The sequence below is a fragment of the Callorhinus ursinus genome, unplaced genomic scaffold (genome assembly GCF_003265705.2).
Source record: "Callorhinus ursinus isolate GAN/ISIS: 27379988/994484 unplaced genomic scaffold, GSC_fseal_2.0 scaffold20, whole genome shotgun sequence".
In the NCBI taxonomy this organism is placed as follows: Eukaryota; Metazoa; Chordata; class Mammalia; order Carnivora; family Otariidae; genus Callorhinus; species Callorhinus ursinus.
Genome location: NW_027397082.1, coordinates 10031631 through 10047172, shown reverse-complemented (window position 1 = coordinate 10047172; position 15542 = coordinate 10031631). Strand labels below are relative to the sequence as shown.

At 49.6% G+C, this 15542-nt stretch overlaps 1 protein-coding gene across 1 annotated transcript; it reads left to right on the top strand.

Moving 5' to 3' along the window:
• Positions 1-10718: 10718 nt before the first annotated feature.
• On the top strand, positions 10719-14715 carry ADRA2A (adrenoceptor alpha 2A). The gene is made up of 2 exons (XM_025881104.2): positions 10719-11422; positions 11499-14715. The coding sequence occupies exon 2, from the start codon at positions 11851-11853 to the stop codon at positions 13249-13251; it is 1401 nt and encodes a 466-aa protein (XP_025736889.1). The 5' UTR covers positions 10719-11422; positions 11499-11850; the 3' UTR covers positions 13252-14715.
• Positions 14716-15542: the final 827 nt, after the last annotated feature.

Sequence of the window (15542 nt, the reverse complement as noted above, 5' to 3'; positions counted from 1 at the left end):
GTAGAGGAACTGATTCAAATACAGGCCTGTGTGTTTCAAGAGGGCCAAGAGTCTTAAAGTAAATTTCCAGCTTAAATTTAGAAATTAAAAAAAAAAAGGCTTATGAGGAATCACATTTAGGTAACTTGCCTGTCAGCCATTGTGGGGTTTGTGTGTGTGTGTGTGTGTGTGTGTGTACAGATGCACGTGTGTGTGTGTATATTAAAAGATACCGATGAATATCGTTGCATACAACCTCAAGGGCCAATGTAGATGTTACGTGAAAATCATTGAAATAAAATCCAATCACCTCAATTTGAGTTAATTCAGTGACATTCTCTGTTGCTCTGCCTCTATCCATCTTCATTTCTTCATCTAAAAATCAGAGATTTGAATACTCCTATCAGCACCTTCCCCTTTACCTGGAAACAGAGTCAGCTGGGATGGTGGAGAGGACTCAAAGTCCTGGTTCCTTAGAAGGCCTTTCTGCTATCATAAAGTATATCACAATATTGCAAAAATCAGGCCCATTTGCAGCCAAAACTTTTAAATAGAAGGAGGTTTTAAATACAGCAGAACATATAGCTCAGGTTATATATGTTATTATATAGCATTTGAGGGGGTCTGATTTGCTTTTGTATTTTAGCCTGGACTTACCTCTGGACTTTATTTCAGCCTGGTTGACAACTTCCAGGTGTGGAGAACGAGGCAGCTGCCTGATTTTGAATTTCCCCAGCACCCCTGTGCCCTCCATACCTGTCCCCAACCTTTCATAAATTAGCAAGACCTAATAAAACCACACACAACCCACATCTTCAGCATGACTAGGAGATAGAAAAATTCTAAAGGAATTTTCATTTCTAGCTGTTGCTGCAAGCTTGTGAGTGTGGAGACTAGGGAATGGGAGGCTTAAGAAGCACAGATAAATGTACCCCAACAAGAGGAAATTCAACAGTAAATGCCAAAATACTGAATACAAGTAAAGACCTGATAGGCCACCAGATGACTTTCCAGAAATAAGATCTGTGTGTACACATTGAAAGGGCCCATTGGGTACCCAGGAAAATTGACCAGAACAATGGACTCAGAGACTATAGCAAAACTATTAGACTTAAAGATTTAAAGAAGTTCTTAAAGCCTCCAGCCAAATGATAATTTACAAAGACAAGAGACTGAGAGACATCAGTTCTCAAAGACAACATGCAAATCACAGCAACAGTGGAACATCATTTTGAAGAAATCTAGTGTGAGCCATGATTGTATCCATGGAAGCTGTTCTTTAAGTATCAAGGCTGCAAGCAGTTTTAAATGTGCAAGATCTTGGGTGATACCATCAACATGTGTCCTTTCTGAAGAATCCTGTAGATGGTGTGTACTATTCAGTCAAAAGTTGACTGAAAAAACAAGTACCAACTGAGGATTTTGGATATTTAATTATAGAATTGAGATTAAAACAAGGAAGGAGTGAGAGTAAAGAAGAATATGCAACTATTAAATGTTCTGGCAAAGTAGAAAGGATGCGATCCAAAAAAGGGGAGAGAGTATGCACACCACAATGGGATACCACTTCACACCCACTAGGGTGGCTATAATAAAGGCAGCTAGGGGCACCTGGGGGGCTCAGTCCTTAAGCGTCTGCCTTCGGCTCAGGTGATCCCAGGGTCCTGGGATGGAGCCCCTTGTCGGGCTTCCTGTTTGTGGGGAGCCCGTTTCTCCCTCTGCCTCTCCCTCTCTCCTGCTTGTGTTCCCTCTCTTGCTGTGTCTCTCTCTGTCAAATAAATAAAATCTAAAAAAAAAAAAAAAGACAGTTAATAGCGCACATTGGTGAGGGTGTGAAGAAACTGGAATGCTGTAATTGCTGGTGGGAATGTAAAATGGTGCAGAAGATTTGGAAAAGAGTCTAGAAGTTACAAAATGTTAAACATAGACCTACTAGATGACCCAACCCCTAGATACACATATCCAATGGAAATGAAAATGCATCTACATAAAAACATGTACATTAATATTCATACAGCTTTCTTAATAATAGCTAATAGTGGAAACAATCAACTAATCATCAATTAATAAATAGAATGTGATGTACCCACAAAGTGGAATAGTATTTGGTAATGAAAAAGAAGGAATACTGATTATATTACAACATGGATAAACAGTGAAAAGCTAAATGAAACAAGCCAGTCAAAACAAGGCACAAATTATATGATTCCGTCTACATGAAATGTCCAACAGAGGGAAAACTGTAGAGACAGAAAGTAGATTACTGGTTGCCCAGGCTGGGAGAAGTGAGGGAAATGGAAAGTGATTGTTAACTGGTACAGGATTCCTTTTTGGAGTGAAAAGAATGAAATCTTGCCATTTGCAATGGTTTGGATGGAACTAGAGGGTAGTGAAATCAGTCAGAGAAAGACAAATAACATGACTTCACTCATATGTGGAATTCAAGAAACAAAACAAATGAACATAGGGGAAGGGAAGAAAAAATAAGATGAAAATAGAGAGGGAGGCAAACCATAAGAGATGTTGAACTCTAGGAAACAAACAGGGTTGCTGGAGGGGAGGGGGGGTTGGAGGATGGGGTAAATGGGTGATGGGCATTAAGGAGGGCACTTGATGTAATGAGCACTTGGTGTTATATGCAACTGATGAATCACTAAATTCTACCCCTGAAACTAATAATACAGTATATGTTAGCTAAATTGAATTTAAATAAAGAATTTAAAAAATTTTAGTGAAGGGGTACCTGGGTGGCTCAGTCGTTAAGTGTCTGTCTTCGGCTCAGGTCATGATCCTGGAGTCCTGGGACTGACCCTGCATCGGGCTCCCAGCTCCGCGGGAAGCCTGCTTCTCCCGCTCCCACTCCCCCTGCTTGTGTTCCTTCTCTCGCTGTGTCTCTCTCTATCAAATAAATAAATAAAATCTTTAAAAAAATTTTAGTGAAAAAAATACCTATGAGTTTGTATGGAGCAAAACAAGTTGATGTTAACGTTTTTATGAAAAAATTAATATACAAGAATATAGAGGAGAGCACTGAAGAGGAAGAGCTATGAGAGGGGACTAGCCTTATCAGACAGATAATAAAATATACTGAAAAAAATTTTAAAGCTTTTATTCTCTTTAAGATTTTTTTTATTTACATGAGAGAGTGGGGCAGAGGGAGAGGGAGAAGCAGACTCCCCTGCTGAGCAGGGAGCCTGACACAGGGCTCGATCCCAGGACCCCAGGATCATGACCTGAGCTGAAGGCAGACGCTTAATCGACTGAGCCACCCAGGCGCCCCAAGAGATACCAAAATTTAACATGTGATTTAACAAGGTGCATGTATAGACAGACCAGTGGATTGGTATAGAAAATTCAGAAATTGTCTCACTTACATATAAAAATCTAGTATATGATACAGATAGTGTCTCAAATCACTGAGGAAAATATGGTCTAAATAAATGGTGTTGGGACAAGTGGGCAGCTATTTGAAAAAGTTAAAATTAGACCCAGCACTTCCACCATAAGCAAGAATGAATTCTAAATGGATCAGAGATCTAAATGTAAAAATTAAAACTGTACAAGTAACTGGAAGAAAACATAGGTGAGAAAGCCTTTCTATGACCAAACTAGCTAAATAGAATAATAGAAAAATCAGCTAAAAATATAGACAATTGACAAAAAGATGTAAAATTGAGCTATGTAGATCTGGAAAGGATGTTTAACTGTACTCATAAGAGAAATGCAAATTAAGGCTACAATGAGATACTATTTTTCATCCATCAGGTTTGCAAAATTTGCAAGTTTGACAATATGCTCCATTTGCAAGACTTGGGGGAAATGGGCACTCTCATACGTGACTGGTGAGAACGCAAAATGGTGCAAGCCCTGTGGAGGGAAACGCAGCAATATCTAACAAAACTCCACATGCATCTGCCCTTTAACCCAGCAGTCCCACTCCTAGGAATTTAAACTCAAGCCGTTTCCAGCAAAATGAAAGTGCACAAGCACAAAGTTATTCATTACATTATTTATAATGGCAAAGTATTGGAACCACCAAAATGTCCAAGCTCAGGAAATTGGTTGAATAAGCCATGGAATGCTATGCAGCTATGAAAAAAAGCAGATGAAAATACGGTCTTTATGAACTGATATGGAGTGATTTACAGGAGATAATGTTTGCTTATCTTTATTGAAGGAAGACAATGAAGCTGGTTTAAGTGGTGGAGGTGGTGCAGGAGGGTGGAAGGGGTCACAATGGGATGACACTTTGTTTTGTATAGTTTTGACTTTGGGAAGCATATTTTGCATATTCACAATCTAAAGTAAATAGGAAGGGGAAACTGAAAAGAAAGAAAACTGGAAGCAAACAAACATACAAAATTGTATTTGACTGTCTCGAGGGAATTGTATTCCCTCAGTCTTGGGTGCAAGGTAGGGGAGAACTGCTGACAATTTCTGAACTCTTTTAAAAAAATTTTAGGTGAGGGGCGTCTGGGTGGCTCAGTTGGTTAATCGTCTGCCTTTGGCTCAGGTCATGATCCCGGGGTTCTGGGATCGAGTCCTGTGTGGGGCTCCCTGCTCAGTGGGGAGCCTGCTTCTCCCTCTCCCTCTGCAGCTCCCCCTCCTTGTGTTCTCCCTCTCAAATAAATAAAATCTTTAAAAAAATTTTAGATGAAATTCAGATAACATAAAATTAGCCATTTTATTATTATTTTTTTAATGAGCCATTTTAAAGTGACTATTTCATAATGTTGTGCAACTACCACCTCTGGTTCCGAAACATTTTCATCACCCCCACAAAAACCTTCATACCCAAAAAGTGCTCGCTCCCTATTTTGCCTTTTCACAGCCCCGGCGACCACAAATCTGCTCTCGGCCTCTATGGATTTGCCAGTTCTGAACCTTGCATGTAATGCAATCATACAATACATGACTTTTGTGTCTGGCTTCTTTCACTTAGCATACTGTAACCTCTGAACTCTTTTTAGGCGCTTGATTTTTTTCTTTTTTTTTTTTTTTGTAGTGGCATAGGTGAAGAAGCAATTCTGAAATTATTTTACACGTATTATAAGATTGAGCAAGTACATCTTTGTGTGAAGGTTGGTTTCAGATCCCAGGTTTTGTCTTTTCTTTTATGGCCACTGTTTCCAAAGTGAAGCATTTGAAGGCTCTGCTCTGCCGCGTTCTGTCGGTCACACGCATGCACAGCTCACAGGGGAGGTCAGCCATACACGGACTTAGAGGACCCCTTCTCCCTTCTCGTCGGCTTCCCCTGCCGCCATCATTTGGACGCTTCCAGGAACCCCTTTTCTGATTTTTCTGGTTAGAAAGATGGATTTCTTTTGGAGTTTGTGAAAACATTTCCCGGGAGCATTGATAGCCAGACCACCTCTTAAATAGTGTGTGTGTGTACATGTGTGTGCGTGTGTGTGTGTTATGTTTCAGGCACCGCGTCTCCATGGTTTCTTTGAGTAAACATGAAGGGTGAATTCACCTTACCCACCTAGATTAATGAATGTTAGCTTAAGAGTTATTAACGTTGGTGACAAATATCTCCTTTACACCCAGGCGCAGTGACTCTAGCTCACCTGTTATACCTGAGAATGAATAGCCATCATGTGACATAACTGATTCGAGGTTTGCTTTTCCTTACGCTTCTGGACAAAACAGCCAAGATAGTCACATGGATGTGGTGGGAAAGGGCACTTATTTGTGGGGACTGCCCTGGAGGACTGCAGGAGGTGAGGACGAGGTTCCCGTATGGGCACCGCCCTCCACGGTCACACTGTCCTGGAAACACAAACGTGGCGCACGGGGCCGGGAGCGGGGGCGGGGGGGTGTGGGCAGCAGCAAGGAGCCAGAGAGGAGCCTGGCCTTTTCTTTCATCCTGAAGGAATTGCCGATCCTGGCACAGTGCTCTCTTCCTGGTCTTGGCCAGGGGCCCTTGCAGGGGCAGAAGACAGCCGGCTTCATCTTCCAGGGATGATGGTGAGAGGGGCTAGCACTCTAGAGATAAAGACAAAGAGGCAGTGGCAGGACTTCTCACTTGTTTTTGTGGGTCCAGCGGGACTGGTCCGGCAGGCAGTGAGGAGACGCACGGAAGGTGGGAAACCAGGCAGCACCGAAAAACACTCTTGTTGCTTTTCTTTTGGCTTACATTGACCTTCGGCTACAGTGTGATCCCGGAGGGCTCCAGCACAGGCACAAGAAAGTGGAGGAATCACATAATGGCTCAGAGGGAGCAGGAGAACTTGTTTCTAGTAACTGCCCTCCCACCACCCCCGTGCCGACAACACAGGGACTTGACAGCTGTCTGTAGCTCGGCGCATTTGGTTCCAGCTGTGCACATGGCAGGGGCAGCAGTGGGAACATGGTGTTCCCCACCTGCTCGTTGTGTTCAGATGGATTGAGAACGTGTGTTTAAGTATGGTCTGTGTGCGTGGGTGTGTGGCCTACGTTGGTGTGTCCAAACTTCTATTCGTGAGGGTTATATCACAGCCTGGAGCGCAAGCTAATGAGGCATGTCGTTTTTTTCTTAGTCAAGGCTTAGAAAGAAAGAAAGAAAAAAGAAAGAGAGAGAGAAAGAGAGAAAGAGAGAGAGAAGGAGAGAAAGAGAGAGAGAAAGAAAGGAAGGAAGAAAGAAAGAGGAAGGGAAGGAGGGAGGAAAAGAAAAAGTAAGCTATTAATAACACCTCCTACCCAGTTCCCTCACTCCCTTTAGATGAAGTCAAGGTACATTTTGGTGTTGCCTGACCCTTTAATTACAGATGTAATTATGGGACAAACAGATTATTTAGCTTAAGCAACTTTCATTTATTGGTAAATTGCCTAGTTGATAGTTATAAATAGAACATCTCTCATTACTTACATTTTTTTAGGAAAAAAATCTATAGAGAGGTAATAAAAGAGACAGATAGATGGATAGATAGATAAATAGAATGTGAGAGAATCTTGTATCTCTGAACTAGTTAAGATACCTCAACTAATTCCTCTTTTTGGAATGAAGTGCTAGCCATCTTAGGCACCTTCTTCTGGGCCTCTTCCTTCTTGGATGCCGAATCGAAAGTAGGATCCATTCATTCACTAATTCTTTCATGCGTTCATCACACACATATTTATCAAATACCTATGCCAGTGTGTCTTACATTTTGGTATTTATTGGATTGCTCAGGTGTTTGTTAAAAATACAAGTCCTACCATAGTCCTGTTGAATCTCCAAGGGATAGGTTCCAGAAATTTGATTTCTAGAAAGCCTGTTTTAGGTATGTTCTAGAAATACAAAGATGAACAGAACAGTCTTTTCCCCTTACTATACTATCATATAAGTGAACAGGGGAGCTAGTGCAATGGAAGTTCACCCAAGCCATGAAAAAAATATATATGGGAGCCCATGAGAGGGAGTTGTGACTTCCATCAAGGGGAGGACATTATCAGTACTGTGGCGTTGGCTCGCCATCAGGCTGGCCATGGGGAAATGCTCAGTCTTGTGCAGAGTATACTTGATGCTTCCTCCCATGCGGTACATCAGATGTGGAATGAAGGAACACGTCTGGCCCTATATGTCCTGCTCTAGCAGCCACACAATGGATTAGGAGGAAAAGAATATAGGGAGGATCTGACAGCTCGTCAACACTCTCATTTCTGATGAATCTCTTGCAGGTTTCCTTTTGTCAGTGTGGTAGAGGACAGACACCCACAGAAAGGCAGTTATAAAGCTCAATGGGCTTAAAATCAGGAAACCTCGGGTCCAGATCTGGCCCTGCTACTTGTTAGCTGAATACCCTACTTAGCCTCTCTCTCTGTGCCTTGTTTTCCCCAGCTGTAAAGGCAGGTCATATCTACACTATAGGGTTGTTCTGGGGAATTATATAAAATGTATATAGTACATAAACTGCTCAGCATTGTGCCTGGTACGGGGTTAGTGCTAATAAACAGTATTTATTTTTATTAATAGTAGCAATAATGATGGACCCCCACTTGTATGCCCAGAGGTGACTCCTCAAGCCACGAAAGTCAACCTCCATATTGCAGTGGCTCTCGCCTGTTCTGCCTCAGATCCCTGAGGGCTGTGATACCCGCCTTGGCTGTCCCATTGGCCCACCAGGGCAGTGATCCTCAATCTGGAGCATATACAGATTGGCTTGCTGAAAGTGTTCAGGGCATTTGGCCGCTCCCTCCCTGCCCCCACCAAGACAGTTGCTCCTCACTCCTGCCCCAGAGATGTATTGCTTAGGGCAGTGAGTCTTGAGTGTGCTTGTTAGCACCTGCCAAGCAACCTTTTCAAATACACATGCTACATCCCACCCAAGACCTGATGAATCATAATTGTGCTGTGGAGCACTGATAAGTGTCTTTGACATTCCCAGGCAATGCTGCTATACAGGCGTGGTTAAGAAGTACTGTCTTTGTGGATTTCTCTCTGCTCATTGCTGTCTCATTCAGCTAGTGCAGCACTATATCTTCTAGCAAAAATAATGGTGCCCACTTAGCTTTTTAAGCTCAGATAGACTGACCCTATGCGTCGAACTAAGGAGGCAGAGCCTCTGGTGATAAGGTTCATGTACAAGAAGAAGGAGGAAGAACTCTGCAGGTGAAGGGCTCTGGACACAGCCCGGGACAGGATCATATGAGGTACTTCGCCAAAGCTGGTAAGTGTTGTATGCTGGTCTCAGAGACCTTAGTTCCTTGAAAGACCTGTTTTCATTTTATAGAAGAGACTCCAAACCCAGGAATTAAGGAACTGACTGGCTGGGAAGCATTCAGAAAATGTGACAAGAGGTGTCATACGCAGGCTAGAAGCAGAGATCCAAGAAAGGAAAATACTTTGGCCTGGGTTTTCACTTTCCTTCTTGCTTCTGAAATAAGACTGGGAGAACAGCTGCGTGTTTGCAACAGATAGGGAGATGCACAGCCCTGCCCATCTAGGACTCCCTCCCTAAATTCTGTGAACAACACCTCGAGCCCCAGACTGCCTTGGCCTTGGATTTTTGTCTCTCTCATCATTCATACTTGAAGTTAGGGGCTCCTGGTTGCTGTGCAAAAATAAGTGTATTCACCTGGGCAACCGAGCCTGTGCCATGATTCTGCCCCCTGCCAGGAGACTCAGAGCTGAGATTTGAGCAGAAGATGGGAAGTGATGAGCTCAACAGAGGGAGGAAATTCTGTCTTCTCAGCTTCCTTTAGATCCTCCAGAAAAGAGCCTTCTGGCTCCTCGGAATTAAGACTGGTAGAGGAGGTCACCCGACTGGATCAGAGATTGGGAGATAAAAGTACTGAAGTCAAATGAGACATCTGTGAAGTACTTTGAAAAAATATAGTCCTCCTGTGTGCGCCCAGAGCAGCTACTTCAATGACTGTATCACTGGTGCAGGCCGTAGACATCAGCTGGGGCTGAATGTGATGTTCACCGCCCGCCCTGCATTCATCCCGATCCCCGAGCCAGACCTGAGCCTGCACCCTGCCCCACAGAGAGGTGATCTGCTGGATCTTGAACTTCCAGCTTAGGTGGTTGCATAAGGTATTCTGCTTAATCGGGTCCTTCAATAAGGCGACTTTTCTTTACCTTCTCTGTTAATCTCTCCTGTTAACAGTTCCTATCTTCCCGGGCTTACCCTTAAACTGCCTGCTGATTTGAAATGTGCAGATAGCACAAAACAAACTGGTACTCTAGCAATTGTTGAGATCTATTGTAGGGCAACCAGCATGCCAAGAAAAACTAGCCATTCACCTTGCTCCATGCTATTCCCGTCAGAAAGAACATGGAAAAGATTCTCTCCTCTTTTGACCAGCACCCCCCTCCTTAACTAAAAGATCGTGTGTATGCATCTGGAATGGGGGGGGGTGTTGGAGTCCAGCTTTCCTGCCTCCACAAAGACAAAATGGTTCATAGCGGGCTAGAACTGGGCCATCATTAGGGGAGACTCCAGGCCTCTGGGATCTGAGGGAACGGTGGGCTGTGCCTTGGCCAGGATGGGATGCCAGTCCCGGGCTCGGATGGCCGGCTGCGCCCTTCCCAACGTGACTTTCTCAGGCGAACTCCCACTCCCGACACACAACGTGTATGCTTTAGGAAGATTTCTGCAACGTGACAAAGTGCAGTTTAAAATCTGGCTTCTCCTTTCCTGAGCTCGGACCCAAACTTGTCCTGAAATAGGAGAAGGCGCTGTAGGCAAAGGACTGCAGAGGCGGAAGCAAGCGCCCGGCGTGGCCGCCGTGGCGACGAGCTGCCAGCAGGTGTCAGTGCGCCCTCGCTCAGTCGTGCAGCGTGGCCGCCGCCTCCGGGACCCCTCTTCACCGCCGTGGAAGTGGGGCGCGGTCCGGACCCCCGGCTGCCTGTGTCCCGCACACTCCTCTGTGGTTCAGACCACACGTGGCCTCCTCTCCCCGGATCGGATCTCTGGCCTCGGGCGGGTCCCGCTCCCCGGGGTGTACTTCCCAATTCCGCCCCAGGGGGTTCGAGGCGAACGCGTGCCTTCCTTCTCACCAGCACCCCTCTCGCCTCGCCGCCAGGACCAGGCTGCTTCGGATGCCCCTGGCACCGGTGTTTGCTGCTCCCGATTCGGGCCAGGGTCCCCAACTCTCTTCCCTCCCAGGACCCAGCTCGATGGGGTCACTCCCCGGGGCCCGCTGCTTTCTACTGGGCCGGCCCGGAGCTGCTCGGCCAATTCCCAGCAGGGGCCGCTCCCACTCCCTGGGCACGCTCTTTAAACCCCTCGCTCCAGGTACCCGCCTCTCCAAAGAGCCCGTCCGGCCAGGGGGCCAGCGCTCCCCAAGGTTCCACGCGGAGCGCGGGCGCTAGACCCGCGGAGGGGAGGCGCAAGGGGTGGGGGAGGGTCGATTTCCCACGTGGGGGCTGACGCCGGCTGCTCCGCAACGCCAGCTTGATCCTGGGGCTATAAAACCAGTTCACGGTGAGCGCGGCGGAGCAGCAGCGGCCCGGGCTTCGCTGCAGACGCCCAGCAGCCGGCGCGCCGCCGCCCGGCCACCCCCAGCACCTTCTTCCCCTAGCCCTGCGTTCCTGCCCCAACTCACGCTGCCCTCGGACCCCGGCCCGGCCGGCTGCACTCAGCGCCCGCCGCTCGCCGGGCCAACGCCCAGGAGACCCTGTGCCTCGGCCGCTGCTCCGGGAGGGCCGATCGCCCACCTGCCCCGGCCCACCTGAGGACGGGGTCGTCTTCATGCGGCCCGCACACGGCTCGCCCCGCCGCCACCCCCGAGCTCCGCGCGCTGAGCCCCAGCCCCAGCTGGGCACGCAACTTTGGAAGTCCGGCGGCGCTCCGGGAGAGGCGGCAGAGTCCGCACCCCGGCCCCAGCCCGGGTCCGGCCGGCACCGCCGCGTCTGGGGGAAAGCGAAGGAGTCGGTAATCGCTGTTTCGGGGACGTAAGAAGACAGACCTAGGACCCCAGGCCCGCATCAGCGCCCCTCGGCTGCCTCCCGGGGTGGGGGCGGGCCCCGCACACGGTAAGACCTCTTGCTTTCGCTCAGGCTCGAGAGTCAAGATAGAGATAGATTTTAAATTTTCTGTCATCTCTCCAAGTGATCAGGCCACCGATGATTTCTGTTCTCCCTTCTTGAAGAATAACTCTCCCTTTCCCCATCGGCTCGACCTACTCTCTCCCGCCGCTTAGAAATAAAACTTGTGCTGAGCTGGGCAGGAGAAGGCGCCCACGACGAGCGCCACAAGCGCAGGCCGGGCGCCGTTCGCGGGAGCCGGGCCCATGGGCTGCTAGCGTCCCCCACCCCCCGGCAGCTTGGGCCGGCGTCCCTGCGGCCCCCTCCCCATGTGAGGCGCGGCAGGGCGAGCGGGGCGCGGGAGGAAGAGGAGCACCCACGGGCGCCGGGCCGGAAGGCAGCTGGCAGCAGGCCCAGGCGAGCGGGCACCCGCGTTCATGTTCCGCCAGGAGCAGCCGCTGGCCGAGGGCAGCTTCGCGCCCATGGGCTCCCTGCAGCCGGACGCGGGCAACACGAGCTGGAACGGGACCGAGGCGCCAGGGGGCGGCGCCCGGGCCACCCCTTACTCCCTGCAGATGACGCTGACGCTGGTGTGCCTGGCCGGCCTGCTCATGCTGCTCACGGTGTTCGGCAACGTGCTTGTCATCATCGCGGTGTTCACAAGCCGCGCGCTGAAGGCGCCCCAGAACCTCTTCCTGGTGTCTCTGGCCTCGGCCGACATCCTGGTGGCCACGCTCGTCATCCCTTTCTCGCTGGCCAATGAGGTCATGGGCTACTGGTATTTCGGCAAGGCGTGGTGTGAGATCTACCTGGCGCTCGACGTACTCTTCTGCACCTCGTCCATCGTGCACCTGTGCGCCATCAGCCTGGATCGCTACTGGTCCATCACGCAGGCCATCGAGTACAACCTGAAGCGCACGCCGCGCCGCATCAAGGCCATCATCGTCACCGTGTGGGTCATCTCGGCCGTCATCTCCTTCCCGCCGCTCATCTCCATCGAGAAGAAGGGCGGCGGCGGCGGCCAGCAGCCGGCGGAGCCGCGCTGCGAGATCAACGACCAGAAGTGGTACGTAATCTCGTCGTGCATCGGCTCCTTTTTCGCGCCCTGCCTCATCATGATCCTGGTCTACGTGCGCATCTACCAGATTGCCAAGCGCCGCACCCGCGTGCCGCCCAGCCGCCGGGGTCCGGACGCCAACGCCGCGCCGCCGGGGGGCGCCGAGCGCAGGCCCAATGGCCTGGGCCCGGAGCGCGGCGTGGGCCCCGTGGGCCCCGAGCCCGAGCTGCTGCCCGCCCAGCTCAACGGTGCCCCGGGGGAGCCCGCGCCGGCCGGGCCGCGCGACGCTGACGCGCTGGACCTGGAGGAGAGCTCGTCGTCCGAGCACGCCGAGCGGCCCCCGGGGCCTCGCAGGTCGGAGCGCGGTGGCCCCCGGGCCAAGGGCAAGGCCCGGGCGAGCCAGGTGAAGCCCGGGGACAGCCTGCCGCGGCGCGGGCCGGGGGCCACAGGGCCCGGGGCGTCGGCGGCGGGGCCCGGGGAGGAGCGTGGCGGAGGCGCCAAGGCGTCGCGCTGGCGCGGGCGGCAGAACCGCGAGAAGCGCTTCACGTTCGTGCTGGCCGTGGTCATCGGCGTGTTCGTGGTGTGCTGGTTCCCCTTCTTCTTTACTTACACGCTCACGGCCGTGGGCTGCTCCGTGCCGCGCACGCTTTTCAAGGTCTTCTTCTGGTTCGGCTACTGCAACAGCTCGCTGAACCCGGTCATCTACACCATCTTCAACCACGACTTCCGCCGGGCCTTCAAGAAGATCCTCTGCCGGGGCGACAGGAAACGGATCGTGTGAGCGCCCGGTCCGCGACCCGCGAACAGACTGGCGCCCACTGCAGTCGGCGGGGATCGAGGGGCTCGTCTGTGCAGTCCCTGCGCACTGAAACCCGGGTCCTGCCTACTCGGTGTTTCCTGGCCAGGCCTTGCCCTGTGGCCTCCTGTGGGCCTCTGCTCTCCCCCCCACCCTGGCCCCCTCCCACCCCGGGAAAAGAACTGGCTGGGAGGGCCGCAGGCCCCCCAGTAGTTGTTAGGGCCCCTTGTGACTTGGCGCGATCTTCCTGGGTTCTTGGGAGTCCCCTAATTAGTATTGCTTTCTAAAGGTATTTTCACCTCCCCTGAGGCCAGCTGTCAATGCAGATCAGAGCAAGCAAGCACTGAACGGACCCCAGAGGATACGGCTCACAAAGGATTAACGGATGGGGGTTACTGAGCCCCGGCTAATTGCTCTCCCCCTTCCCCTAACTCTGTTTTTAATCAAATGCTCAGGGCAGCCCTGCCCATCCTCCCATCCCCCACTGTAAATATACACTATTTTTGATAGTACACGCTAGGGTCCCGGATGTCTGGGCTTTTGATGCTGTTGGAGATGCCTTTGAGGCGGACACATTGTCCTTCAGTTCAGGCCAAGCCCCTTTGCAATGCAAGCCCTTTTCTGGTGTCATTACCTCCTTCTGTGTCCTTTTCACCAGCAGCTGGTGACTGTCCCTGGGGCCTGGACCTGCTTTGAGATTTCCTGAGGGGGAAAAGATTTCTGTCCATTTTTTTCCTGTGCCTAACAGCATAATTGCCTTTTCCTATGTAAATATTACAAGGAGGGACCAAGACAGAAGTAAATGAACCTTTCTGCCTTGCAGCAGCCCTGTGTATAAAGCCATTATCCTCTGATGCACCCTTCACCCCAGTAACTCACTTTAAAAGTATCTCTTTCGTGGGTCTGTCCCTCCCTCTCTCCCACCTTCCCTCTCTCCAGGGCCACTGCTTGAAGAATATGTATGTTTCTATCTTGTATGTTTGTGCACCTGCCCCTCCTTCTCCAGAAGTGCTGACTGCAAGAAATCTTTTAGCTGCTGTTTTTAGACGGAAGAGTGGAAATTATGTGGAAGAAGCAAACCTGATACAATTTGCCCAAGGTAAACAGTTTGAAAAGACAAATGAGCCTGCCAAACTGTACAGTTCCTGTCCCGGGAGCTCTTAGGTATCAAACTGTTGTCCTTTCCCCCCTGCCTTTCTGGTTGAGATCATGTCATTGATGAACTCCCAAAATCAAGGGAAGAGGGCGGACACCTCGTGTTTACATCGGAGTTTCTACACGTTTTAGACAGAGACTCTTTAAGGCCTGCGCTCTTATTTCACTAAAGACAAACTAATGGCAGCACACGTTGCTAATGACAGTGGATTTTTTTTTTAATAAAAAGTTTACAGATCAAATGTGAAATAAATATGAATTAAATGGTTCTGTCTGTTATCTGAGTTTCCAAAGCTTTACGGGAACATCCGAATATATATATATATATATTTTTCAATTAAAAATTTTAAATTGAACAGTGCATTACATTATAAAACACTCACCTTTGAAAGTGTGAGCAATGGCAAGGCTACCATTTACCAAGTGTTTCTTTTTTTTTTTTAAAAAGATTTGTTTTAGGGCGTGAGAGAGCGTGCGTATGCGTGCAATGAGGGGGGAGGGCCAGAGGGAGAGGGAGAGAAGCAGACTCCCAGCGAGCCTGGCCGGAAGCAGAGCCCTTGCTGAGCCCATCGCAGGGCTCCAAGTGGAAGCAGAGGAGGGGCTCCACGAGGGGCTCAACTCCGGTTGGAGCTCACGACCCAGATATGACTCCAGAGGACATTAATCTGAAGCTTAACTGAGCCCCCCAGGTGCCCTTTACCAGGTGTTTCTTGTGTGCTGCTGGCTATGGTGAGCCCATTATGGGCTCTGCTTCATTTAATCTCCCCCTGCCCCAGTCCCTGTGAGGTAGGTACTATTGTTATCTCCTTTGTACCGGTGAGGAAACTGAATCTCAGAGGGCAAGTGATTTGCTGAAGGTTAACAACTGGTGGAAATGCATCATACCCAACTTTATCTGGTTCCCGGGTCTGCACTCTGAACCTCAGAGCCTCACCAGAGTCACATTAACACTAGGGAATGCTCCCAGCAGGGACGTCTCTACAGGGAGTGTGGTAGATACACAAAGTATGGGATATAGCCCAAGTGTGTAGATCTACACAAAGTGTTACATGCTGCAAAGTGTCTGTATGCCCTGAAGTGTGTGTATACCCCAAAGTGTGGAATATACTTCAAAATGTGTA